A 26,271-nucleotide genomic window follows, 5' to 3' on the forward strand; every position below is an offset into this window, starting at 1 on the left:
ATGCTGATTGGGGGCTGGAGAGATGGCTCAGTGTTTAAGAGGTCCTGAGATCAATTTCCAGCAACCACATGGTGGTTCACAACCACCTGCAATTAGATCTGGTGCCCTCTTCTGGCCTGCAAGTACACATGCAGACAGAACACTGTATACATAATAAATAAATAAATCTTAAAAAGGGTGGTGGTGGTGCATGCCTGTAATCCCAGCACTCGGGCGGTAGAAGCAGGCGGATTTCTGTGAGTTCGAGGCCAGCCTGGTCTACAGCCTGGTCTCCAGGAAAGGTACAAAGCTACACAGAGAAACCCTGTCTTGGAAAAACAAACAAACAAACAAACAAACAAACTCTTTGGAGCTGGAGAGATGGCTCAGAGGTTAAGTGCACTGGCTGCTCTTCCAAAGGTTCTGAGTTCAATTTCCCAGCAACCACATGGTGGCTCACAACCATCTGTAATGAGATCTGGTGCCCTCTTCTGGTCTGCAGGCACACATGCAGGCAGAACATTGCATAATCAATCAATCAATCAATCAATCTTAAAAAGATGCTGATTGGACATTAGGCAGGAGTACAGGTGGGCAACCAAACTAAAGATGGTGGGAAGGAGAAGGGTGGGGTCAGGAGTTACCAGCAGACACAGAGGGAGCAAGAGATGAACGTGCCATACTAATAAAGGTACTGCCACGTGGCAGAGCATAAGGAATATAGGTTAATTTAAAATTTAAGAGCTAGTTAGTAACAATCTTGAGCTATTGACCAAGCATTTATAATTAATATTAAGCCTCCAAGTCAATTATTTGGGAAGCAGCTGCCAGGTATTTGGGAATAGGCGGGTGGGAGAGAAACATCCATTTACAACCAGAGACCAGGAACCACATCTACAGAAGATTTCACATCTTAGGAATAATGATGGGCTATGGCAAAACGATATCCAGACCTTCACAGAATCACACTCAGATATCAATTCAAACTCCCTTTTTAGACATTTTAGGGGAGTCTGACAGACCAGATATGAAATTCAGGATTACTAAACTTTACAAACTCCTGGGTGAGATATAAAATTTGAAACCAAAATATTAAAACAAGGAGAGAAATGACAGCTGAATTCATTTCAGAAATATTTTAATATAATTGTAGTATAGTTATGAAGTCACATTCAATCCACTGAATATATTCCAAGTATTAATAAAAATATTATACATCTTCACTTACTATGCTGATATAATTAAAGCAATTGTTCTTACAGATGACATCAGTAATCACATCCATATTTGCACTGCTAGTAAACAGCATGTAAATAAATGTGCATTAAAATAGCAGGCTTCAGTTTTTTTTCTAAATCCGAGTTATCAAAAGTGAATTCTTTAAATACCACAATTCACGAGTCCTAGAAAGAATTAAACAATTTAAGGCAAGATTTTGAACTTTTTATACAACTTTAATTTGAAAAAAAAAAAAAAAGAATATATAAAAAAGATACACATGCTTTAACAACTTGATTCACATAAACACAGTACTGAAAAGCAGTGGTGCCAGTTCTCAGTGGATCCCTCAGAGAAAACAGGTCCTTGGGACGAACCTTCATCTTCAGATCCTAGAGCACGGGCAAGAACGAAGAGTTCTGGCACAGGACTTGTATGTAACAGATGATCTTTACTTGACAAAGGTAGTTGTAAATGTGATTACACATAAAAATTAGAGTCTTGGCCAGTTTAGAGTTTTGTCTTTCAGATTTCTTTTAAGGGAAGTGTTAACAGGTTCTAGAAAGCGAGCTGATTTAGAGTTGACTGTAGTCGTAGTGCAAAGAGGCTACTCTCCTCCCTATCGCTAGCTTTTGGTATGGGCTGAAGATTAGCAGTTTACAAAGAAATAACTTATATTAAAATATATGTGTTCTAGTGACCAAAAGAGGCACAGATTGAGTTAAATTAAGAGAAAATATTACCTTTTGTTCTGAATTCTTAACTATACAGTATTAATCATAATATATACTTTTAGATATGAATCAGATTTCTTGTCACTGAAAAGTGACATTACCTTTTCTAGTTCTAGTATTTGTGCTAAGATGTGCTGGAACAGATCACAGAAAAGTCTACACCGAGTCTGATGAATGACGACCTTTTACAAAGAGCATCGCTTCAAAAAAGAAGATAGGTGACTCATGGAATGAAATTAGGTCTCTCTCAAAAGAAATAAAGAGCTGTAGTGCTTCTTACATCAGCACAACAACTTAAGGAAATGTTAACTGTGGAAAAAGCAAACAATGGTGCTTTGATCTTCATTTTACTTAAACAAGTAGACAACATACTTCAATATAAAAAAATTCATATACTATACTAATAGGTTTCCCTATAAATGGACCATAGTGTTAGGCACCAAAAATTTCAAGTTTTGATTTCCTTAAAAATCTATTCCAATGATAACACCCTTGACTCTTAATTTAGCTTTGTAAGCATCATCATTTCTGCTAATCACTTTGTACACTTCATAAAAATTTTATTCTAGCAAACTGATTCAGATTGTCCTCTCTTGGTACCCTTCATGAAGTAGTTTGTCAGTTTTCTCATGACTACCAGATTTGCTACATCTCTATTACCATTCTAAAAATATTTGAACTTCTGTTCTAACCATGAAATGTATTATATTTACATGTTTACCAGAACTAAACAAAGTTATGTCTGAAATGAGAAACTAATAAAAATGAATCTTATTCTTAATGGTTATGCCATAATAACTTCAAATTCTCTCTTGTAATTCTGAATTTTCTTGTATTACAGAAAATAATTCTTTCATGTCAATGTACAATGTTTACAAATACAGGTCAGTTTACACAATACCTTCCATAAATGTCTATATTAAAATTCAGTCTGGATCCTACAGCCCTTATCCTGGGCCTCTTACAAAACAAAAATGGGCACAAGCAATTTCCATTTGTTTAATGAGTAAAGTACAATAAATACATGAACGTGGAACTCCAATTTCAGTTCACACCCCTGCATATAAATGTAGGATTATAATGGAATGATGACAGAATTTACAACTATATCAATGAATCTCATTTGATTACTGTGCAACAAACATTAAATCAAATAGCTTAATAGTTAAAATAACTAAGTCACAATCAGAAGTAGAGAAAATAATATTTTTGTGGGAAAACCATTAGTATATGTACCTGATATTTTGTCCTCATTAAGGTGAAAATGAATGAAAACTACTTACTCTTTAATCAGAAATGAAGTGCCAATGAAGCATATAAAGTTAAGTAAGGCACCATTATTTACAACTTCGTCGCTTGGCACTTACTCTGAAAAGGCTTTAACAATGAATAAAAATAGTATTTTTTTTCTCTATTTGTGTAAACTACTTAGTAGTTCTTAGCATTCTGCCCACTATTTGTGCTTTGCTTTTCAGCCTGCTGAGTAGCAGCTACATCTTTCCTTTGGTGTCTGGGAACATACACAGTGGTAAAGGCTGTGAGGTGCATAACAGGAAAACCGATTTGCTGTGTCTGTGTGGGAAGAATGCAGACAAGGTGGTCGAAACGACACAGTATTATATCTCAAAGTCTTTTACAGGATTTACTCTATACTATGTATTAAGTTTGGGATTGGTAGCATTCAGCAGAATGATTTCGAAACAGCAATGGCTCTCCCAAATCTGTAAAAGTTATGTGACAGTTGGTCCAACAGATATGTTGAAACATTGCAAGTATATAAGTTTATAATTTCTGCCCAAGTATAAAAAAATATACAAAGTTCCCAAGTATGTGTGTGTGTTTGTGTGTACACACATGTGCATACATTTATAACTCCTTGCTTCCAAAGCTCAGAAATCTGTGGTTTATAGGTACGTTGCTGCAGCCAGCTGATACCACTTAACTGTCTCTTTGCTCAAGTTGAAATCTTTCAGTGGCAGGGTTATTCCACCCAAGAAGAAATTCTCCCGCAGAGATTCTGCACTGAGCACACTCAGTTGAAGCTCTCTCTGCCTCAAGGTTTCTTTGCTGTATCCACTATACACAAGCTGGAGGGGGAAAAAAGATACGGTTTGGTTTCTTGGAATATTTCCAATAAAACATGAAGCTAGCAATCAAAGAGTGGTATAATGAATGGCACTGAGTATGGAAGCAGGGTTTGTCTCAACATATCAGAAGCAGGTTTTTAACCTCTGCACTGCTGGACTGAACTGTCATTCCTGTCAGTGTTTAAGAAAGAGACTGTATCTAGCAGGACCAATCATTGTCAAAAAACAAAACAAGCAAAAATCCCCAAATCTCCAGACATGGTTTCTGTGGGATGAAGTGACGGGGAAGGAAAAGAGATTAGCTGGTGATTACCTTAAGATGATCTCATAGCTGGAGAAAAAAAGAGGATGAAAGGAAAGCAAGTTGGAAAATAGAATTTTAAATTATTTTGCAAAAACAGATCACAAAGTCGTTGTTTTCTTCTGTTCTGTTAAATGCCATGTACCAGGAAGTGGTAACTTTTACTCACAAGGAGATACAAACCCACAGTCAAAAGTAGTTTGCAGAGCTGCAGTGCTCAAAGCTCCTGCTACTTCCAATCCTCATCTCAACACTTCAAATTTTTATTTTTCCACAAAGCTTCACAGAAAGTTCTGAGAAATAGTTCTTTAATCTAGACCTTCTCACTGTTTGACTAAACAGTCACAAGAACACTTCTTGCATTCCTTGGTCTTGACTATAGTATAGCATCAACTCTAAGAACCTCACTGTTGTTTTATAAGACTAACATCAAGTGTTCTTTGGTTAAGCACTGCATGAGTTTTTAGAGAGCGAATGACCCTCTAGAGGGTTCTCTGTGTGTGTACGTGTTTGAGACAGGGTCTCTGTATCCAGATAGCTCAGGCTGACCTCAGTTGTGATATGTAATCCAGGCAGACCTTGAGTTCGCATTATAATCTTCCTGCTTTGATTCTTAAAGAGCTAAAGGTACAGGAATGTGCCAGCCCACCTGGCTTTTTTCTCTTTAAATATATATATATATATATATATAAATATATATATTTGCTTTTCAAGACAGGGTTTCTCTGTATAGCTTTGCACCTTTTCTGGAACTCACAGAGATCCGCCTGCCTCTGTCTCCCGAGTGCTGGAATTAAAGGTGTGCGCTGCCGCCGCCACCACCACCTGGCTTTAAATAAATTTTATTCATTACTTAAAAAAAAAAAAATTCATGGGGCTGGAGAGATGGCTCAGAGGTTAAGAGCACTGACTGTTCTTCCAGAGGTCCTGAGTTCAATTCCCAGCAACCACATGGCGGCTCACAACCATCTGTAATGAAATCTGGTGTCCCCTTCTGTATATATAATAAATAAATAAATCTAAAAAAAAAAAAATTCATACATATGTCATACATGTGTGGGTCTCTGAGAAAGCCAGAAGATGGTGTCAGATTCCCTGAAACTGGAGTCACAGGCAATTGTAAGCCCCCTGATACAGGTGCTGGGGACTGAACTCCAGTCCTCTGAAGGAACAAGTGTTCTTAAGTGCTGAGCCCCATGCCTGGCTTTTATACAGGTTTTGATAAATTGATAATCTTGATAAAAATTCAAGTGGTCAAGCTAGGTGTGGCAGTGCACGCCTTCAATTCCAGCACTCAGGAGGCAGAGGTAGGTAGATCTCTGTGAGTTCAAGGCCAGCCTGGTCTAGATAGTGAGTTCCAGGACAGAGCATCACAGTGAGACCCTGTCTTGAAAACAAACAAACAAACAAAAAAACAAGCAAAAATCCAAGTTGTCTTCTAATCTCTATCCAGACATTTTGTTTTTGTTTGTTTGTGTGTAAACTAAATGCTAAGGTCCATAAATAATGTGTCTAGCCCAAAAAAATAGTTAAGCAAGGGAGCAAGGTGAGGGGACTTTGGCAGGTTTTAACTGGCTATGCATCTGCTAGTTGGCCTTGAGTATCTCAGTTCTACTTTCTACTGTTCAGCTGACACTTGTTTTTTTTTGTTGTTGTTGTTTTTTTTTTTTTTTTTTTTTTTTTTAGAGACAGGATTTCTCTATGTAGTTTTGATGCCTATCCTGGATCTCACTCTGGAGACCAGTCTGGCCTCAAACTCAGAGAGATCCTCCTGCCTCTGCCTCCCAAGTGCTGGGATTACAGGCGTGCGCCACCACCACCCAGCTTTGTTTATATAAGAGGATTACTAAGAGAATAAAACATTCAGGGAAGGGCTAGAAAGATGGCTCAGTGGTTAAAGCATTGGATGCTCTTGCAGTGGACCTGAGTTCAATTCCTGCACTTACATGGCAACTCACAACTTCCTGTAATTCCAGTTCTAGAGAAACAAGCATACTCTTCTGGCCACAAGGCACACACCCAATGCACTTACATACATGACAGCAAAACAATAAATACACATAGAATAAAAATAAATAAACTTTAAAGAAACAAAAACATTGAAATCTCAAAACAAAGCTCTAAAAAATTTTGAGTAATGAAGTTTAGCTTACCATTTCATTGAATGTTGGGTTCCTAGTTTTACGTGAAATTTTGGTTTTACGTTTTGATGTTTTGTGGGTATCTGGAAGGAGGTATGTTTTGACATATGGATTTGGGTCAGTCCCATCTTCAGTAACCTATAAGAAAAGCAGTTCCTTAACAGCAATGCTTTCTACCAAGGTACAGATCTGTTCTACAGTCATCATTTGTAGCCACTCACCAGATCTTTGATGTGCATCACCATGATGAAGAGGGTGCCGTTTCGGTAAGACACGGACAACTTCACTGCTCCTCCTATTTGGCCCACAGTAGGGCTGAAGGGACCTGTCCCTGAAAACAGAAATACTTTCCTCTTTATCTCAATGTGCCTGCAATGGTTCACACTTCAACAAAAGAACTGATGCATGAGGGCAGGGTGAGGGGAAGTGGATAGGAAAAATAAACCTCTTATGCCACTAATTTGTACTTACTTTATTTTATTTTTGGTAATCACAAGATAATTAGGAATGCTAAGTTTTTCTAGAAATAAACTGGCTTAGAAAGACTAACCTGTTGAGAGGGAAGGGAGACAGAGACAGAAAATTGATTGCTCTTATATGATTCTCAGCACTCACTGAGTAGCTGATATCTTACAACTATCCATAACTCTAGTTCCAGGGGATTTAAGCCCCTCTTCTGACCTCTGCAGGCATGTACATGGTACATATACACATTTATGCACATAAAACAAACCTTAAAAAAAAATCCAACATAGACACCTGAAAGCACCCAAAGCTAATTTCTGGCCTCTACATACATGCATGTGCCCTTACACACATCTACCTCCACCCCATCACAAAAGTCATGAATTATCAACCAGAAAGAAAAAAATATAATCTCACCTGCAGACCTAGCTATTCCTTCAGCTTTCTCATCACGAAGTAAGGGGTGGAAAAAAGTACAAACAAGATCACACTAAGGTTGAAGAGAAAAAAGGTTCATTAGTTAAAGATTACATGACACAAAGGTAGAATGTGTTATTTACTTATATTGGAAGGTCACCTCTGCTACATCTGTTGATGCATTCATCAAACTCTGTAAATAACTGTTTAGTTCAATTTTCCTTTTGGCTGCTACATCTTTTATGTGTGTTCTTCCTAGAACCATCCTATTAGGAAAGCTACAAAAAACAAAACAAAAACAAAAACAAATGGGATTTAAATTATTTCATTAGAAAGTATTTGTAGAGTATCATGCACAATATTTACTTAGAAATATACTTTTTTATATACCTAAGATATAAAAGTGGGGTCTTAAACTATTATATTTTTGCCTGTGTGATTCAAAACACTGAGGATAAACTAGTTTAAATTACTCATTTTCTTTATATAAGTCTTGGCATCAAGATGCATATGTTAGCTGGGCACAGTGGCACATGCCTATAACCCAGCACCACTTGGGAGATAGGAAAGGCAGATCAGGTGGTGAAGGCCAGTTTCAGCTACATAGCAAATTCCAGGCAAACCTTGGCTACATGAGACCCTATCTCAACAACCCCCTTCCTGGGAAGAAAAAAAGAAGGAAAGAAAAAGATGTATGACTTACTAGTTTCCTGTATTTGTTACTAATTTTCTGTTATTTGGTTTCAACTTTAATCATTCACAATATTTACCTGATCTTATCTCTAAAAGAATCATTACCCAATAATCATAAAATAAAATACACAAACAATGACATAGGCCCTAAGTCAGGTACCAAACACAATTATCTCAACTCTTTGGCGATGGCAAAAAAAAGAGAGTGCACACAGTAACAAACTTTACATATTGTTTGAGACAAGCTCTCACTATGTATCCTTGGCTGGCCTTGAACTAAAAAAGATCAGCACCCAGTAGTAACATACTTTGATACCCATCTGCTTCCATGTTTTTGAAATCTTGTATGAGAAGAATATGGCAAAGGAAAGTTAGTGGTCTTTAAGCTACAGTAAATCTGAGGATTTACAACGGCTGGTCTTTTCAGGAAATCTGAAGATTTACAAAAGGATTTGGATAAAAAGCTAAGCACTAGGGGCAAGAGAGATGGCTCAGTAGTTAAGAGCATTTACTGCTCTTGCAGAGAACCTGAGTTTGGTTTCCAGCACCCACACTGGTCAGCTCACACAGCCTCCAGCTCTATGGGATTGATGCCTCTGCAGGCACCAAAACAGCAAACACACACACACACACACACACACACACACACACACACACACACACACACACCCCACACACAATTTAAAACAAAAAACTTAAAAAAAAAAAAAAAAAAAAAAAAGCTAAGCATTAAGATTATTACATCTACCAGGCAGTAGTGGCAGATGCCCTAACTCCCAGCACTTGGGAAGCAGAGGCAGGTGGATCTCTGAGTTCAAAACCAGCCTGGTCTACATAGTGAGTTCCAGGATACCCAGGGCTATACAGAGAAACTCTGTCTCAAAAAGAAAAAAAAAAAGATGATTACATTTCAGTGGTAATTGGCAAGGGGTCAGTGTCATACCAAGGCACGTCAGAGTTGTCAGGTTTGGGAGAATGAGCCTTTACCAGCTGAGCCATAACCTCTGAACTCAGGTTTATTGTTTATCACAGGAGATCAGTATGGCTCATATGGATGATTTCTGCTGCAGCTGTAGCATGTGCCTTTTTAAAACCAAGATTCCATTATCTTAGCTGATACTGTGCTGTGTCTGCACAATCAAGGTGACAAAAAGGCTCACACCTTTTTTGCTGTTTTGGTTTTTAAGATAATGGATATGCTAGGCAGTGGTGGTGCACCTTTACTTTAGTTCCAGCACTTGGGAGGCAGAGGCAGGCAGATCACAGTGAGTTCAAGGCCAGCCTGGTCTACATAGGGAGTTCCAGAACAGCCAGGACTGTTACACAGAGAAACCCTGTCACAAAAAAAAATCAAAAGACAATGTTAAGTTTAAGTTACATACTTAAAGTGTCCTCTGTCTCTGCCTCCTGGGTACATGTGCCACCAAGCCTACCTTTAGGATTTGAGTCACATGCCCATTCAATACAAAATTTAAGCTCCTTATCTACCTTCAGTTCTGTATGTGGTACTTATTATTTTAAGTGTAATTGAATTGTAACTGAATGTTAACCAAAGTTTCCCACCTACATGTAAAAATAAATAGTTTCTACACAGGAAAGTAAGGATGAATTTTTGTGAGGATAAGAACATACCCAGGTAACTTCCAAAGTGGAAAAATAATGCTGAGCTTATTGTGAAGTTCCTGAAACTCATCAAATGTCCGAAATACAAATGATGGTTCAAGGTGTCCTTCTCTCAGAATTCGGACTACATAAATCTGAAAAGAAATCAATGACAGGCACATTACATTGTAATAAAATTTCTTTCCTGATATAAAACTTTATAGTATAAGTGCTTTTAATCTTGGGAATACATGTTACTAGTAGGTATCAGTGAATAGAGTACGCTGTATTTGTATAGCACACACAATTGCATTTGAGACTGAACTTAGCTACTGGAAGATTCAAATAAAAACTTGAAAGTGAATACTTTTATTTTCATGTTTACAATGTACTTCTCAAACATATACACTTAGTGCATTTCCAACAAAAAGGAAAAAGGTTTAAGATTTAAGAAAGTAAATAGAAAAAAGGCCAAAAAATTATGGGATGTGAGTTAAAGGAACATATTTTACTGGCTATTTCAACTACTATAAGTTACTTTGAATACTGCTGCAAGAAGAGTCAGGCATATCCATACAAAACCAGAGATATATGTGTATGCACATGTGTGTATAAACTTAGTATACTTTTCAGTGCCATTATAAACCAATGGCAATATAACCTCAATAAAATGATTAAAATAAAAGTAAAATGGCTTTCTAAAAATCTATTTATCATAGATTAAAAAAATATTATCTAAAAAAAATTTTACTATGGAGATGTAATTCAGAGGTACAGCATATGGCTAGCATGCCTGAGACCCTGGGATTGACTCTCAGCATGGAAACAGAAGAGGGAAAAGAAAAAACAAAACAGCACAAGGGTGAATAGTAATAGCCACGAGAGTGTGGAAAAACCAATACAAATCCCGTGTTTGTTTGAAAAGAAGGTTTGGGAAGGCCTGGTGACAAAAGTCTTTAATCCTATCACTTGGGAGTCAGATGTGTGTGGCTCTCTAAGTTTGAGCCTAGCCTGGTCTACACAGAGAGTTCTATGATAACCCAGTTACAGAAAAACAGAAAACAAGCTTTATGTGTGTGTTTAATGAATGCTATGTAGTTGTGAAAGCCCTGGGTTTGATTCCCAGTGATACAAACAAATAGAAAAATGTTGTACAAAAAAGTAGAATGGGAACTTAAGACTTTTTTGTTTGTTTGTTTGTTTGGTTTATGAGACAAGGTCCTGGCTGTTCTGTAACTACATATATATATATATATATATATATATATATATATATATATATATATATATATAAATGAGGCTGGCCTCACAAAAATGTGCCTGCCTCTTGTCTCCTGAATGCTAGGATTAAGGCATGTATCTCCATGCCCAGATGGGAGTTAAAGACTTTTTGAATGGATTGGTTAAATCTATTTCAGCAAGATTTACCTTTGAAACCAAGAAAAGAGAAGGAATAAGAAAATACCCTGACACTAAAAGAAGGAATGTATTTTGACCCTCATGATTTTTAAGTAAATTTAACAACAACAACAACAAAAATCAAATTAAAATAATCCTTTAAGTATATTTACTTATTTTTGGACCATCCAAAATGCACAAACAGATTAAATGTTTAGAACTTCAGCAGTCAGTGAAAAAGGACAACAAAAACCTTACACATGATAATCTACACATATTGAACAAACTTACATAGTGTTTATCTGGGTTGTATTTCTTATGATATGTGAAAACAGAGGCTTCCTTGACTCGACCGTCTTGTCTAAAGGAGTATGTTTTTGGTGAAAATGAAAGGATGGGTTCATCATTTGAAGGAAGACCAGAAAAACGGAGCTGAGCAAGGTTATGAATGAAGAAGTTAAACTTTGTGGCAATGCTTCCCAAACTTGACTCAATCAGCCTACAAAATAATGAGAAACTTGTTAATAGTAAGTTTTTATGGTAAACATATGCTAAATTCAAGATAATAAAAGATGAAATTTCTCTTAAAATAATAAGTAGAGGCAGGATCTGGGGAAGGTTCATTAGGCTAGAGTATTTGCCTCTAAGCATGATGATCCAAGGCTAATAATCCCCAGGACCCACATCTTAGGAGGAGAGAATCAACTCCCACACATTATTATCCTCTGCTCTCTTATATATCACACACACAAGAAATAATAAAAATGCTTTCAAAAGGTAAATTATTAAGTAGATTTTTCACTCTGCTAAGGACTTTCTTTTTCTTTGGGCCAAAGGAAAACTGTTAAAATGCATCTCACTCCAACAAAAAAATATTTAGTGCAAGAAAGAAATAATGTTTGGATTTCTTGAGACATATGGGGTCCAAGACCAAAGAGCTACTAGAACTAGAAGATGATTACTGTATTACCAAAAAGATGACTGTTATTTTAATCCACATTTAAAAAATTTTACTAAACAGCATAGAATAATTTGGTAACAAGACTCCCTCAGATAATCATGATCACAATTAAGAAAGGAAGTTTTGAAGGGATGGAGTTTGCAAAAGCACTTTGTAAGGCAGGCCTGGATAATAAGACATTTAGATCACCAAAGAAGCAACAAGACTCAGAAACATAACTGAAGGGTTAAGATGTAGTTCAGTGGTCCAGCACTTGCTTGGCACGGAGAACCATTGACTAAAACAAAACCCACAAAAGACTGAGGATTTAGCTTAGTAGTAAAATGATTGCAAATGCACAGCCCTGGGTTCGATCTGTAGCCCCAAAGATGGGGAACCACTACCATAAAAACTATGAACACCCAAATTACTGGGTTAAGTTGAGAAGCATTGAAAAGTCAGCTTTCTTCATTTTGGCCAAACTTGACTCTGGGAAAGATCAGGTTAGTGCTTAACGCCGTCTCTCCACTGAGAGGAGGAGGGCAAGAGAAAAAAGGATAAGTGAATGTAAGCTCATTCTTCCTGTCGAGAAGACACGACAGCAGAAGTCAGCGAACATGGTCACTGGGTCTTCAGAAAATGTTTGCCAAGAAAATCTGTTTTTATTGAAAGCAACAATGACATTCAAATGCTAGCTGTTCTTCAGCATGTCCTTCAAACACTTCCATGAAGTAATCGTTTACAATGCTAGTGTATCAGTTTGCTGCAGTGTTTTGGTATCCATAGAAGCTATTATGGTAGAATCTTGAAAAAAAAAAATCATTTCAGAAAGAGATCTTAAAAAGCACATTATCATAACTGTGGAAAACACGTTTTGTTTATAAGCAGGAAGCACTCCAAGTATTAGAATTCTGCCCTCACTCTAGCTGCATGACTGCAAATGTGCAGTTCAGGAGTTAAGCAAAGGGGCTTGCATCTTATATCATCAGTGTGTGCTGGTGATCACGTACATGCAGCATGGTCACACAATCTGTGCAGGTGTGGTGTGGCTCTGTAAGCCCATCTGTGCCTTAAAGAGCCATGACTTAATGCATCTCTCTCTCTCTCTCTCTCTCTCTCTCTCTCTCCTGCTCTCCTCCCCCCACCTTCCCTCTCTCTGCACATGCTTTCCTCCCCAGGCCTGGTTCTTGTCTCCCCACCCCCACAAATAAAGCTCTAAAATCATATACTAAATAACCTTGAGATTACACTTTGAAAGGAATAAACATTTTTCTAAGCACTGCTGCAACTTTTTATCTTTCAGTGCTGGTGAATGAACATCCAGGATCCTTTTTTTTTTAAATTTTTTTATTTTTCAAGACAGGGTTTCTCTGTATAGCTTTGCGCCTTTCATGGATCTCACTCTGAGCTGGCCTCAAACTCACAGAGATCTTATCTGCCTGGCTCTGCCTCCTGAGTGCTGGGCTGAAAAGCGTGTGCCACCACCGCCCACAGTAACATCCAGGATCTTACAGAGAAGATAAGCACTCTACCTCTGAGCTACATCCCTAGCCCTTTGGATTTTGACACAATTAAACATGTCATACCTAGTGAAGAAAATGGTAGCCTCAGCATCTGTAGTTTGGGGCTGAAGTGCATCTCTAACATATTTCAAATCCTGAATACTTGTAAGTTCTGGCAACCCTGAAGGAATCATCTGTAGAAGGAAAAAAAAGTGTTAAAATCTCTCTTGGTTAAGTACTTAGAATTAAAGGAACAAAAATTATCATACACTTGGGTTTGTTAATGTCTTGGGTATCTAAGTGAATCTTACAAATCAGAAAAGTAAAGTTAATGAAGTTATATAACTTGCAGAACTAAAGTCCATTTATGGAACACATAAAATACAGATCTCTCTCCTAGGGCTATATTTACTGTAACAATTCCAGTCACAATAATTACAGCTTTTTTTTTTTTTTTTTGTATTTGTTCTTTTTACTTAGCTGTGCTACTTATCCTAGGAAGTGCAGAAATCCTGAGTATACAGCTTAGTGAATGTTTGCCACCTGAATATAGTAGCTCTAGAGATACAAATGCACACTTACTCACAGCAGCAGTACCCTTTTCAAGCTCCAATTATTACTACTTTCCACTCTAGGGTCACCACCCTTCTGACGTTTTGTAGTTTTTAATTGGTGGAATCAGACAGTGAGTACTTATAACAGTAATCTAAAAATATTGCATTAACATTTTGACAACTCTGACTATAGCCAAATTTATTACAAAAGCATAAACATCCTTTTTAAATAATCAAAACAGAGGCTCTAATATATGATTCAACATCAGTAAAGAACAGTTACCAGTGAGAGAAGGTTAAGAAAGAGGTTTGTTTGCTTTCTTATCAAGTTGTAGGCTTGACAGCAGAGGTCCACAAACAACTGGAAACGAATGGTGGGCCTTTCACCCCCATTAATGACATATGCCATGTCAGAGGTAAGCACAAAAGGAGCTCGATCCCTGTTGAAAGCACACACAGAGCATATTTATAGAACATACTCAAGATGAATGCCGCCACTGCTGTAAAAGTTATTAAATAAGCCATGTGAGCTACAGTAGTCTTCAAGTAAGAAACAGCACCAGACAGTCTTGACCTTCCCTAATCCTTGAATGTTCACATTTTGAGGAGAACTATTACATAGCAACTTCAGCACTGGGACAGAACTTAAATATGAAATTTTCACCAGAGTGATTACTAATAAATCTATATGCCCAAAGAGAGATTCAACAGTGGTTACAAAAATATACAGAGGAAAATTTGTATTCATTACCATTATATAAATGGAACCATTTCCAGCAGATACCACAAACTGTATTAAACAGAATACATGCCCATTTACTTCAACAGAGAGCATACACACTGGTTTTGTCTATTATGTGTAAAGTCATCTTTAGGGCCTTTTTCATTCCCAGTTATGTTCAAAGAGTCACAAGGCAAAGCACAGCAGGAGGACAAGGCCTGGATTACTAATAAATCTATATGCCCAAAGAGAGATTCAACAGTGGTTACAAAAATATACAGAGGAAAATTTGTATTCATTACCATTATATAAATGGAACCATTTCCAGCAGATACCACAAACTGTATTAAACAGAATACATGCCCATTTACTTCAACAGAGAGCATACACACTGGTTTTGTCTATTATGTGTAAAGTCATCTTTAGGGCCTTTTTCATTCCCAGTTATGTTCAAAGAGTCACAAGGCAAAGCACAGCAGGAGGACAAGGCCTGGACATGTCCCTTTAGTGACAACAGTAACAACATTAGTACCTTTTGAAGCTACCGAACATTTGTGCATGGCCCAAAAACTTTCCAAAGTCAATGTGGAACATGTGTCCTGTGCTTCGAAGCATTATATTGTCATTGTGCCGATCACAAATGCCTAAAACATAGGTGGCTACACAGCATCCAGCACAAGAATAGATAAAGTTCTCGGAAGCCTATAATAAAGACATGAAATTATGTTAGAGAAGAAACTGTCTCAAAGGAGGCAGAGTCTGCCTGTGTGCAGTAATAATTTACCACTTTGTGTGTGTGTGTGTGTGTGTGGGGGGGGGGACATAGGGTTTCACTATGCAGTCCTGGCTGTCCTGGAACTCTCTCTGTAGCCTATGCTGTCGTCAAACTCAGAGATCTGACACCTCTGGGATTAAAGGCATGTACCACCACATCAGGTCCAATTCATCACTCTTTAAAAACAGTATTTGCAGAGCTGGGTATGGTAGCTCACATCTATAATCCCAGCACTCAAGTAGAGGCAGGCCTTCGTGGTGGTGGTGCACCCCTTTAGTCCTAGCACTCAGGAGGCAGAGGCAGGTGGATCTCTGTGAGTTCAAGGCCAGCCTGGTCTACAGAGTGAAATATAGGAAAGGCTCCAAAGCTATATAGAGAAACCCTGTCTCAAAAAAAAAAAAAAAAAAAGAGAGATGTAGAGGCAGGAGGATTGCTATGAGTTCCAGGCCAGTTAGAATGAGGTCCTTTCTTATTCTAACGCAAGGACAAAAAAATTTCAAAGGTATGAAAAACAAAAATTGCAAACTTCTCATAACAGCATCAGCACACCCACTGGGCCATGGGACTAAAGGCCAGCCTTTTCATATTCCAAAAGCTAAACACCCTTCTAAAGGGTAACTACTACTGTACCTCTCTAGATTCTGTCTTTCACTAGGTATGGATCCTACCTGTCTCTATTTAAGAGTACAAGCTGGGCAATGGTGGTGCACTCCTTTAATCCCAGCACTCGGGAGGCAGAGGCACTTGGATCTTTAGTTCAAGGCCAGCCTGGTCTATAGAGTGAGTTCCTGGACAGCCAGGGCTACACAGAGAAACCCTGTCCTGAAAAACAACAGCAACAAAGTATGAATAGCTCATGACCAGCTTTTAAGGATCCTGTGTGTAGAGGAGATTATCATGGGACAAAAATTAATCTTGTACTTGCCTAGCATGCACAAAATTCTAGGTTCAATCCCTAGCATAAAAAACAATTATTTTGTTTTATTTTTAGTTTTTGAGACAAGGTTTCTCTGTATACCCCTGTCCTGGAACTCATTCTGTAGACCAGGCCTACCTAGAACTCAAGAGATCCACCGGCCTCTGCTTCCCAAGTGCTGAAAAACATACTTTTTAACATATCAGATCAATTTTCCTCTCTAATAGTCTAGAGAACATACATAAATAAAGTCAGCTTGGAGCTGCAGAGATGAATCAGCAGTTAAAAGCAATTGTTAAAGCTGTTTTCTGCATCAGGTGGCTCCCAACTGCCTGTAACTCCAGCTACAAGAGATGTGACACTCTCTTCTGTCCTCCAAAGGTACGTGAGGGCACACACAAACCATCCACACAGATAAACATAATTTTAAAAGTCAGTCAGGTTAGGGGCTAAGAGTACCTGTAAGCCATTGTTTAGCATGTAGAATAATACAAAAAGTCAACTTATATCTTAAACCATTCAATACTATAACTAATGTGGTTCTGTGTTAGCATCGATGACTCCCTGTGTATCTAGAGCCCTAAGGTTGGATCCATTTGTTCAATTAGGCTTGCCATTCTGGGGATTACTAGCATAACAAAGAAGGACACACAACATGTAAGATGCACATAGTGAATATTTTAAAGCATGTCCATCGATTCTCAAAATACTGTAATTATTTTCTTCTTTTTCAGACAGAGTCTGTATTCCAGTAAAACTAACAATCCTCCTGTCTCAACCTTCTAAGACTGGGACTGCAGGTTTGGACTACAATGCTAACTAATATTAGCAAAATACTGGATTTTCTTTCTTTTTTCTTTTTTTCAAGACAGTGTTTCTCTGTGTAACATCCCTAGCTGTCCTGGAACTAGCTCTGTAGACCAGGCTGGCTTCAAACTCACAGATATCCACCTGCCTCTGCCTCCTGAGTGCTGGGATTAAAGGTATGTGCCACCGCTGCCTGGGCCCAAATACTGGATTTCTTTTTCTTTTTTTTTTAAGGATTTATTTATTTATTATATATATTGTATATAGCGCTCTGTCTGCATGTATGCTGTAGGCCAGAAGAGGGCGCCAGATCTCATTACAGATGGTTGTGAGCCACCATGTAGTTGCTGGGAATTGACTCAGGACCTCTGGAAGAACAGCCAGTGCTCTTAACTGCTGAGCCATCTCTCCAGTACCAAATACTGGATTTCTAAGTGGTACAATTCTATTGATCTTTGTGATTAATTTTATTTTACAATCCTTCAGAAACCACTGCCAATAATGACGATAATAGCAAAATGTTTATATTAATAAACACAAACCTCTCTCTTTATGCAACTACTTATTTAAAACCCCACCACAAATCAGTAACTTAGGTATTAAGATTAATGCTATCTTACAGACCAGTGAAACTAAGATACAGCAAGATTTCAGTGTTTGTCAAGATCATGTAATTGCAGAGGTAGCAAAGCCAGAATCCAACACAGGCAATAGACTCTACTGCACTAAAATCCTTCTTAGTCAAATGCAAAGAAGGTGCTGTCTTCTGCCATACTGCTTCCCAAGACTACAAAATATTAAAAAAAAAAAAAAAAAAAAACGGCAACAGACATGGTTGCCTTTACTCCCAGCACTAGGGAGGCAGAAGCAGGCAGAACTTATGAGTTCAAGGGAAACCTGGTCTACATAGTGAGTTCTAAACAACAGGGACTATGTAGAGACTTTGTCAAAAAGAATTTAAAAAATGGGAGTGGTCTAACTAAACCATTCTAAAAGACCCTCAAAACACGAAATTCTCTTGCTTTCCCTTCACAAGTCAACAGATAGGACAGCACTTTAATATCTATAAAAATGACACACTATTGGCACCTAAATTAGGCATCTAAATGACATTAAAACTGGGGTCTTTTCAAACAGAGACCACAAAGGAGCAGAGGACAGGGAAGAGAGGAGGGAAGACAAACAGCAGAAGCAAAGTGGTTTGAAAAATGCCCTATCACAGCATGACTCTTCCTCAGCTGCTAAAAACAGGAACTGAAACTAAACAAAGCTCGTGTCTTCTTAGGTTACCAGAGTAATCATGGTCTTCCTTAAGCCATATTAACACCATAGCAGGTCTTGATAGAAATAGTAATAGTTTTCATAATTGACAAAGTTCTTCAGAATAAAGAACCATGCTGATCACCTTCTCATATTCTTCTTCAGAAGGATTGTATTTCCTCAGCCACTCGGCAAGTGGTTTATCTTTAAAGGATCCCGTCACACCATATTCCACTTGGATTTTCCTGAGGGTATCTGAAGCAGGAACTAGCTCCACCATGCCTTTAACAAACAAAGTATCAAGCTGTGTGAAAATGTGTTTGCAAAGTAGGTCTCTAAAATATTTATAGCTTTCAGTCCTTGAAATAAGACACCAAATCTGGCAAGCCATGATAAAAATGTGAGCAACCAAAATTATTATTTTATTTTTTAAAAGCACCCAAGAGCTGAGAGATGGCTTAGCAGTTTAGAATACTGGCTTCTCTTCCAGAGGAACCAGATTCAAATCCCAGCACTCACATGGTAGCTAGCTCACAACTATCTATAACCTCAGTGGGAGGAGATCTGATGCCCTGTCCTGGCATGCACAGCTATCAAACACTGAATAGTGCACAAACATACATGTTAGCAAAGAACTGATATACATAAATTAAGTAAAAATAAAAATAATGCTGAGTGGTGGTGGCACACACCTTTAATCCCAGCACTGGGAGGCAGAGGCAGGTGGATCACTGTGAGTTCCAGGCAAGTCTGGTCTACAAAGTGAGTTCTAGTACAGAGTTTCATAGAGAAACCCTGTCTCGAAAAACCAAAACCAAACCAAAACTAAAACCAAAACCAAACACGAACAATGATGGTGTCATTCATGAACATGTAAAATAAATCAAATAACAAATGGTTATCAGTCATTATTTCAAAAACCTATCAATTGAGGACTGAGGTGGCTCAGTGGGTAAGTATACATGCTAGCCTGACAACTTGGTTTCATTTTCAGTCCCTAGAACTCAGAGAACTGACTCCTGAAAGTTGTCCTCTGACCTCCATACACATGTGCCTACCCCACCCAACACACACAAATAGCAAAGTAAAACTGAAAAATTTATCAACTGAGTAACAAAAATCTACTCTCATGGAAAAAGAAAATCTTATTATCACTATTTTTTCTAAGGAAATGATGTTAGGATTCTGCTGCGTTCCAGCTGCATGACTGTACATGCACAGTTCAGGAGACAGACAAGGGGTCTTGCGTCTTATATCATCAGTGTGTTCTGGTGATCAAGTAGCGCTGTGTGGTCATGTAATCTGCACAAAGCCCACCTGCACTTTAAAGAGCCATGATTCAGACCCCACCCTCTCTCTCTGTTCTGTTTTGTCTCCCCCAGGCCCAGTTCTTCTCCCCTGCCCCTCTTCCTCCTAATAAAGCTCTGCTACTAGGCAGTTGTGGCCATGCCTCGTGACCCTTTCTCGCGGTAACCAGCGCTGCTGATTCTTTCAAATGAACCCAAAGTTGGCTTAAAAGTCCTTATTGGGTCAATTAATCTACACTTCTGGTTACTACAAAGTGTTTATTAGGACTACCTACTGAGCCGTTTTCTTAGCAATTCTATTAAATGTTTGTAGTTGCCTTTTGATTTTGGGGACAGAGTTTCTCTTTGTAGCCCTGGCTGTTTTGGAATTCACTCTGTAGTTCAGGCTGGCCTTCAACTCATTCTGTAGATCAGGATGTCCTTGAATTCACAGAAGATCCACCTGCTTCTGCCTCCCGAGTGCTGGGATTAAAGCCGTGTGCCACCACTGCCCATTGCTTTATAGTTGCTTTTAAAAGGATTTGATCATAAATAATCCAATCAACAAATAATACTAGATGCAAATAAATGAGACCCCAGTAAACCTACACCAGCACCTGTAAGTATACAACCAAAAGTAAATTCAACAATAAGCTACATTCATGAGACAAAAGTAAGATATCAAGACCCCACTAACAGACCTACCTCGATCTCGGCCAGTTGACAGGCATTTGAATATCACCATCCTTAGATCCAGTCCCTCTTTAAGCCAGATTTTATCCATAATCTTTATCATCTGTAAAGCTAACATATCTTGCCGAAGATCTTCACCAACCTTGAAATCAAGGAAATAAAAATGGTACCTTTCCCCAAGCACTTGTTACATACAATAAAATAATAATTTTGGTTGCTCACATTTTTATCATGGCTTGCCAGATTTGGTGTCTTATTTCAAGGACTGAAAGCTATAAATGTAAGACCTGAGGGGTGGTTTTTTTTTTTTTTTTTTTGAGTTGAGGACCCGAACCCAGGGCCTTACCACTGAGCTAAATCCCCAACCCGTGAGGGGTGTTTGGAAGGCCATGCATAGAAGGGATTTTCAGAGTGCACCATACTCTTCTGTGGTGTCCTAGAGAAACTTACTTAAAAACGCTTTTGGTTTTCATTTCATGAAGAGTACATTTTAATTAATTTTGAGATGCTGGGGACTGAGTCCTTGGCCATGTGTACACTAGGCAAGCACTCTACCACTGAGTTACACTCTGCTCAACAGTATGTTTAAAAAGTTGAATTTTAAGCCAGGTGGCAGTGGTGCATACCTTATCCCAGCACTTGAGAGGCAGAGGCAAGTGGACCTCAGTGAGTTCAAGGCCACCCTGGTCTACAAAGTTGAGTTCCAGGACAGCCATGACTGTTACATAGAGAAAACCTGTCTCGAAAAAACAAGGAAGGGAAAAAAAAGTTGAATTTTAGAGAATATAAAATACCTTTAATTAAAAAATAAAAGGAAACCAGGTGGTGGTGGCACATGCCTTTGATCCTAGCACTCGGGAAGTAGAGGCACTGGAAACTCTGAGGCAGTCTACAGAGCAAGTTCCAAAACAGTCAGGGCTACAAGACAAACCTTGTCTCAAAAACCAAACCAAACCAAAAAGGAAATCCCAGGGATCTGTGACAGTCTGTTTCTTGTCTGTCTCAATGCTAATATTCTGCCTACAATATTACATTATAGTCACATAAGAGGTCAACCAGAATCTCTAGGTAATTTCTTATAATTGTTTATAAATCGACAATCATTTCAATATAAAAGGTCACTTAAAAATATTAGTCCTTTTGGGGCTGGAGAGATGACACAGAAGTTAAAATCACTTGATGCTCTTGCAGATGACCTAGACTCAGTTTCCAGCACCTACACATGGTGTCACACAAGTGTCCATAACTCCAGTTCCAGAAGATCCCATGCCTTCTTTAGATCTCAGAGGGCACCAGCAGGCATGAATACACATTCAGACAAACATTCATACACACACAACAAATAAATCTAAATATTAGTCCTCCCCAAATGAATTGAAGTCTAACTGGAATGTCAGCAAATGTTCATTTTCTTTTTAAAACTGGATCACATAATTTATTTTTATTTTATTGTTATTATCTTTTGAGACACGGTCTCATTCTACAGCCCTGGCTGTCCTGGAACTGGCTATATTGACTAGGTTGGTCCTGAACTCAAAAGATCCTTCTGCCTTTGCCTCTAGAGTGCTGGGATTAAGCATGTATACCACCACACATGGCTGAGTTTTAACACAATGATAAATATATTTTTGAGGTAAGCCAAGAAAATTATTAAAAAGATTTAGAGGGATTTCCCTTAACAAACATTAAGACAACTTGTAAAATGTCTATCATTGAAAAAGATTTTTAGCCGGGCAGTGGTGGCGCACACCTTTAATCCCAGTGGATCTCTGTGAGTTCCAGGCCAGCCTGGACTACAGAGTGAGTTCCAGGAAAGGCGCAAAGCTATACAGAGAAACCCTGTCTTGAAAAACGAAAACAAAAACAAAAAAGATTTTTTTTTTGTGGGGGGGTGAGGTTCGAGATACAGTTTCTCTGTGTAGTTTTTGGAGCCTATTCTGGAACTGGATAGGCCTCGAACTCACAGAGATCCACCTGCTTCTGCCTCCCAAGCGCTGGGATTAAAGGTATATGCCACCACCTCCTGGAAAAATAGATGATATTGTTTTAAGAAAAGGAACAAATATCAGTAAAACAAACAGAAATTTGTATAAGAAGGTTCAATTTAAGCTATCTTTATGAACCTCCAATTAATCAACTTAATGAATTAACAGAACTCTCCATTCTTTCTTCAAGTTATACACATTATGATCATAACTCACAAAATTTCAACAGGTAATAGATTATTTTCTAATACTCCAGTCTTTGTGCATCACATAGGTAATCTCTGATGATCCAGGGTTCAAGGCCAGCTAGGACTACACTGTGACATGCTGTCTCATACAAACAATCCCCTAAGTAATGTCACTCTTTCTGGTTTTGCAGCTTGGCAAACCTAGGGATGCCTGCCTGCTGTGACCAGGTTGGCCAAGGGCTGCAGTTGTCCCCAGTCCTATCTGGGAAGATTTTATGCCAATAATAATTTTATAGAACTACTGAAATTGTTCCTGTTGGTCTGTTTTTTATTAGACAGGGTCTCACAGTCAAGGTTGGCCTAGAACTTATGGTCTTCCTGAGCACTGAATTACAGGTGTGTACCACCATCTTAAATATTACTGATTCAACTTCAATATTAAATAAATCTTTAATAAATTCAAATAAAGAATTTTTAAGCTGTCTTTTTCCCCCAGTGACCTAATTGAACACAGGGTGCAAATACATAGTATAGCCCCAGGTTATTTGGAAAAATCAAGTAGGAGAAGGATCCTTTGAGCATAGGTCTTTAACCAGGCAATACAGAGAAATCATAATTAAAAAACAAAAACGAAAACCTAGAATGGTGGTGCACATGAGTACCTAACTGCAAGTACAATGCTAGCCTGGTCTACATAACAAGTTCCAAGATAGTCAGGATTATATAGAGAGACACTGTCTCAAAACCAAACCAAACCAAACCAATCAAACCAAACCAATCCCCCATGAAAGAACCTGAGAGACAAAACCCACAGAATACCTCTAGTCATCTTACCTTAAACATGACATTAATTTCTTCCCCCAGAGGATCGGCATTCACCATTGTGACTTTCAGAGGCATAGCGTTAGAACTGAAGAAAGAACATGACTGCAAACGCAACACTGAGCATTAGAAAGGTTGACACTAGCATGAAAGTGAATTTAGAATTTACTGTCCCTGATATTTTTCCTTTTCATCTGTTGCTTTAAATTACAACAAATTAAACAATGGATGTTAATTTACATGATCTGTCAATGATATAGATATATAAACAGCTCTTGAAATTAAAACATAGTATATATCAGTAAAACAGCTACTCTATAAAGGCAGAAAAACAAAAACTTAAAAACCTGGTGCAAAAGCCTTGAATGCCTGCCTGAACTTCTAAGTGTCTGAATCTCTCAGGAGAATACAGTTGTGTGATACTCATCCTGATCTGGGATGAGAGCTCCACTTTCACATATGTACTGGTGAAATTCATTACCTATGTAATTAAATACTAACACTTTAATAATATCATGGCCTAGATCAAATCACATTTTATCTACTTATTTTTTGTGGGGTTGGTGATTGAACTCAGGGCCTTGAACATGCTAGACAAGTGCTCTACCACAGAGCTACCAAAATCTTACCTTAAAATAATGCATGCAAAAATCTAGTGTAAGACTATAACCCTAATTTAAGAACACAAACAAAACCCAAAATAATAAAACAAAAACAAAAACTTGACACTATGTCTTTCAGGAATACTAATTAGGTAAAAATATGCTGAAAAACAGATCTAATGGCACCCTTTCCTAGTTCTTACAAACTGTAGGTCTCATCCTCACTAGCATTAAGGAACTCTTCTTCTCGTGCACTACTATGATATTTATATGAACTTGACAGTATTGTTACCTTAATATTTAATTCTTTTGCCACTAGACTTGGTTTGAGAGGAAGACGACAATTATTTCTCAGAAAAAAGGACTGTACTTGTTCCATACTCTTTTGGAGGACCACCTATGAAAGAGATTGCCTCTATAAGTACATCATGAAAATGAAGACCTATTCATTCTGAGTATGAATATAGTATGCAGGTACATACACATGGAGGGCATAGGTCAATGGTTGTGGAGGCCCACAGAGGCTCCCTAGTAAGGCCTTAATTAAAGTCAGAAAGCTGAGCTTGCTTTTGCCCAGAGGGCTGCATAATAGGATGATTTGGCCAAAGGCATGGTTACCAGGTGTTTCAAAGGGTCAACATTTGTTGGTACCTTGAGATGGGGATGTCTTTTGCTCTTCCCCTTGCTGATGTACAAAATGTTCATCATGATTAAACTTGGGGCAAATGGATATTGACCCAGGATGCTCCTGAAGCTATCTTGTGTGTCTGTCTATATTTCTATCTAATACTTCCTCATTCCTCCCCCCATGAACCCTTAGACAGGTCGGGACTGGCCTTCAACAAATGGTGGGTGTCTTCTGTAATCACTCTTCACTTTATTTTTCTGGACAGAGTCTCTCATTGAACTTGGAACTTAATGATTAGGCTAGGCTAGCTGGCCAATGAGTCCCAGGGATCCTCTCATCTTTGATTCCCCAGCACTGAGATTTCAGGTGGGTACTAAGAGGCTGCCTTTTTATGAGGGTACTGGGCATCCAAATTCAAGCTTGTGCTGCAAGCATTTTACTGACAGCCATCTTCTAGCACTGAAGATCTATTCTTAGAAAACTTTATCTATGTAGATGATATAATGTATCTTACTCATATCCACCTCCTCCTAAATCCCTAACACATGTCCCTCCCAACATCGTGAACTCTTTTTTCCTACATAACTCACTGAGTCCAATTAGGAACGCCCACATACACAAGGGTGTGGGGTCATTACCAGGTCATGGGAAACCTACCCCTGGCCACCCCCTAATATCTACCCTTTATTTTACTTTTTAATATAGGGTGTCACTATATACCTCTAGCTGTCCTAGAACTTACTCTGTAGACCTGACTGGCCTCAAACTCACAGAGATCTGCCTGCCTCTCTCTCTCAAGTGCTGGGATTAAAGGCATGTGCCATCAAGCCTAGTGTGGCTTTTTAGAGAAAACAATCTAACGAAGTCATTATAGTTAAAAATGTATGTAGTTCTTAACTGGACTATTTTGCCCACAGGAATATTCCATAAAGAAACTAAAGCAAGCCTGGAGCAGTGACACGTATCTACAGAGTGAGATACTAGGGTGATTGAAACAGGATTGCAAAATAACGCATTAGTCTGATACCAGCCTGGGCAACATAGTAAGATTCCATCCTTTCAAAACATAGAAAGAAAGAAGCCGGGTGGCAGTGGCACATGCCTTTAATCTCAGCACTCGGGAGGCAGCGCCTGGTGGATCTCTGTGAGTTCGAGGCCAGTCTGATCTACAGAGTGAGATCCAGGACAGACACCAAAACTACATGGAGAAACCCTGTCTGGAAAAACCAAAAAGAAGAAATGCTAGATGTGTGCAATAATGTATGTGGGCAATAATGTTTACAGCAGCATTACTTGGGAAAGGAAAATGTATAAACAATGTTCATGGAGGCTCATATATAATACTCTAAATACTTTGTGACATTATGTACCTATTGAACGTTAAGTGTAACTGTATGTGCTGACAAGAATTCTCCAAGTTTAAAAAAAAAACAATTTAATAACATTTAAATAGAAAAACACTTTCCTTCTCTGTGTTCATGAATTGGAAGACAAGCTGAATCAAGAATTAAGATGTATTATTATGGCTAGGTGTGGTGGTGAACACTTTTAATCCAG

At 38.3% G+C, this 26,271-nt stretch overlaps 1 protein-coding gene across 1 annotated transcript in view; it reads right to left on the reverse strand.

Moving 5' to 3' along the window:
* Positions 1-1,116: 1,116 nt before the first annotated feature.
* Positions 1,117-26,271, reverse strand: part of Pik3c2a (phosphatidylinositol-4-phosphate 3-kinase catalytic subunit type 2 alpha) — a 114,739-nt gene continuing 89,584 nt past the window's right edge. Inside the window, exons 20-33 of the mRNA XM_036190197.1 lie at positions 24,379-24,483; positions 23,497-23,589; positions 20,502-20,631; positions 18,656-18,792; positions 15,285-15,454; positions 14,315-14,471; positions 13,562-13,671; positions 11,327-11,534; positions 9,668-9,792; positions 7,503-7,620; positions 7,343-7,415; positions 6,682-6,791; positions 6,473-6,598; positions 1,117-4,018 (exon numbers count right to left, since the gene is read on the reverse strand). Coding sequence (XP_036046090.1) covers positions 3,836-4,018; positions 6,473-6,598; positions 6,682-6,791; positions 7,343-7,415; positions 7,503-7,620; positions 9,668-9,792; positions 11,327-11,534; positions 13,562-13,671; positions 14,315-14,471; positions 15,285-15,454; positions 18,656-18,792; positions 20,502-20,631; positions 23,497-23,589; positions 24,379-24,483 — 1,845 coding nt within the window. The 3' untranslated portion in view covers positions 1,117-3,835. The remainder of the gene's footprint in view (positions 4,019-6,472; positions 6,599-6,681; positions 6,792-7,342; positions 7,416-7,502; positions 7,621-9,667; positions 9,793-11,326; positions 11,535-13,561; positions 13,672-14,314; positions 14,472-15,284; positions 15,455-18,655; positions 18,793-20,501; positions 20,632-23,496; positions 23,590-24,378; positions 24,484-26,271) is intronic.

The sequence above is a fragment of the Onychomys torridus genome, chromosome 1 (genome assembly GCF_903995425.1).
Source record: "Onychomys torridus chromosome 1, mOncTor1.1, whole genome shotgun sequence".
Lineage (NCBI taxonomy): Eukaryota > Metazoa > Chordata > Mammalia > Rodentia > Cricetidae > Onychomys > Onychomys torridus.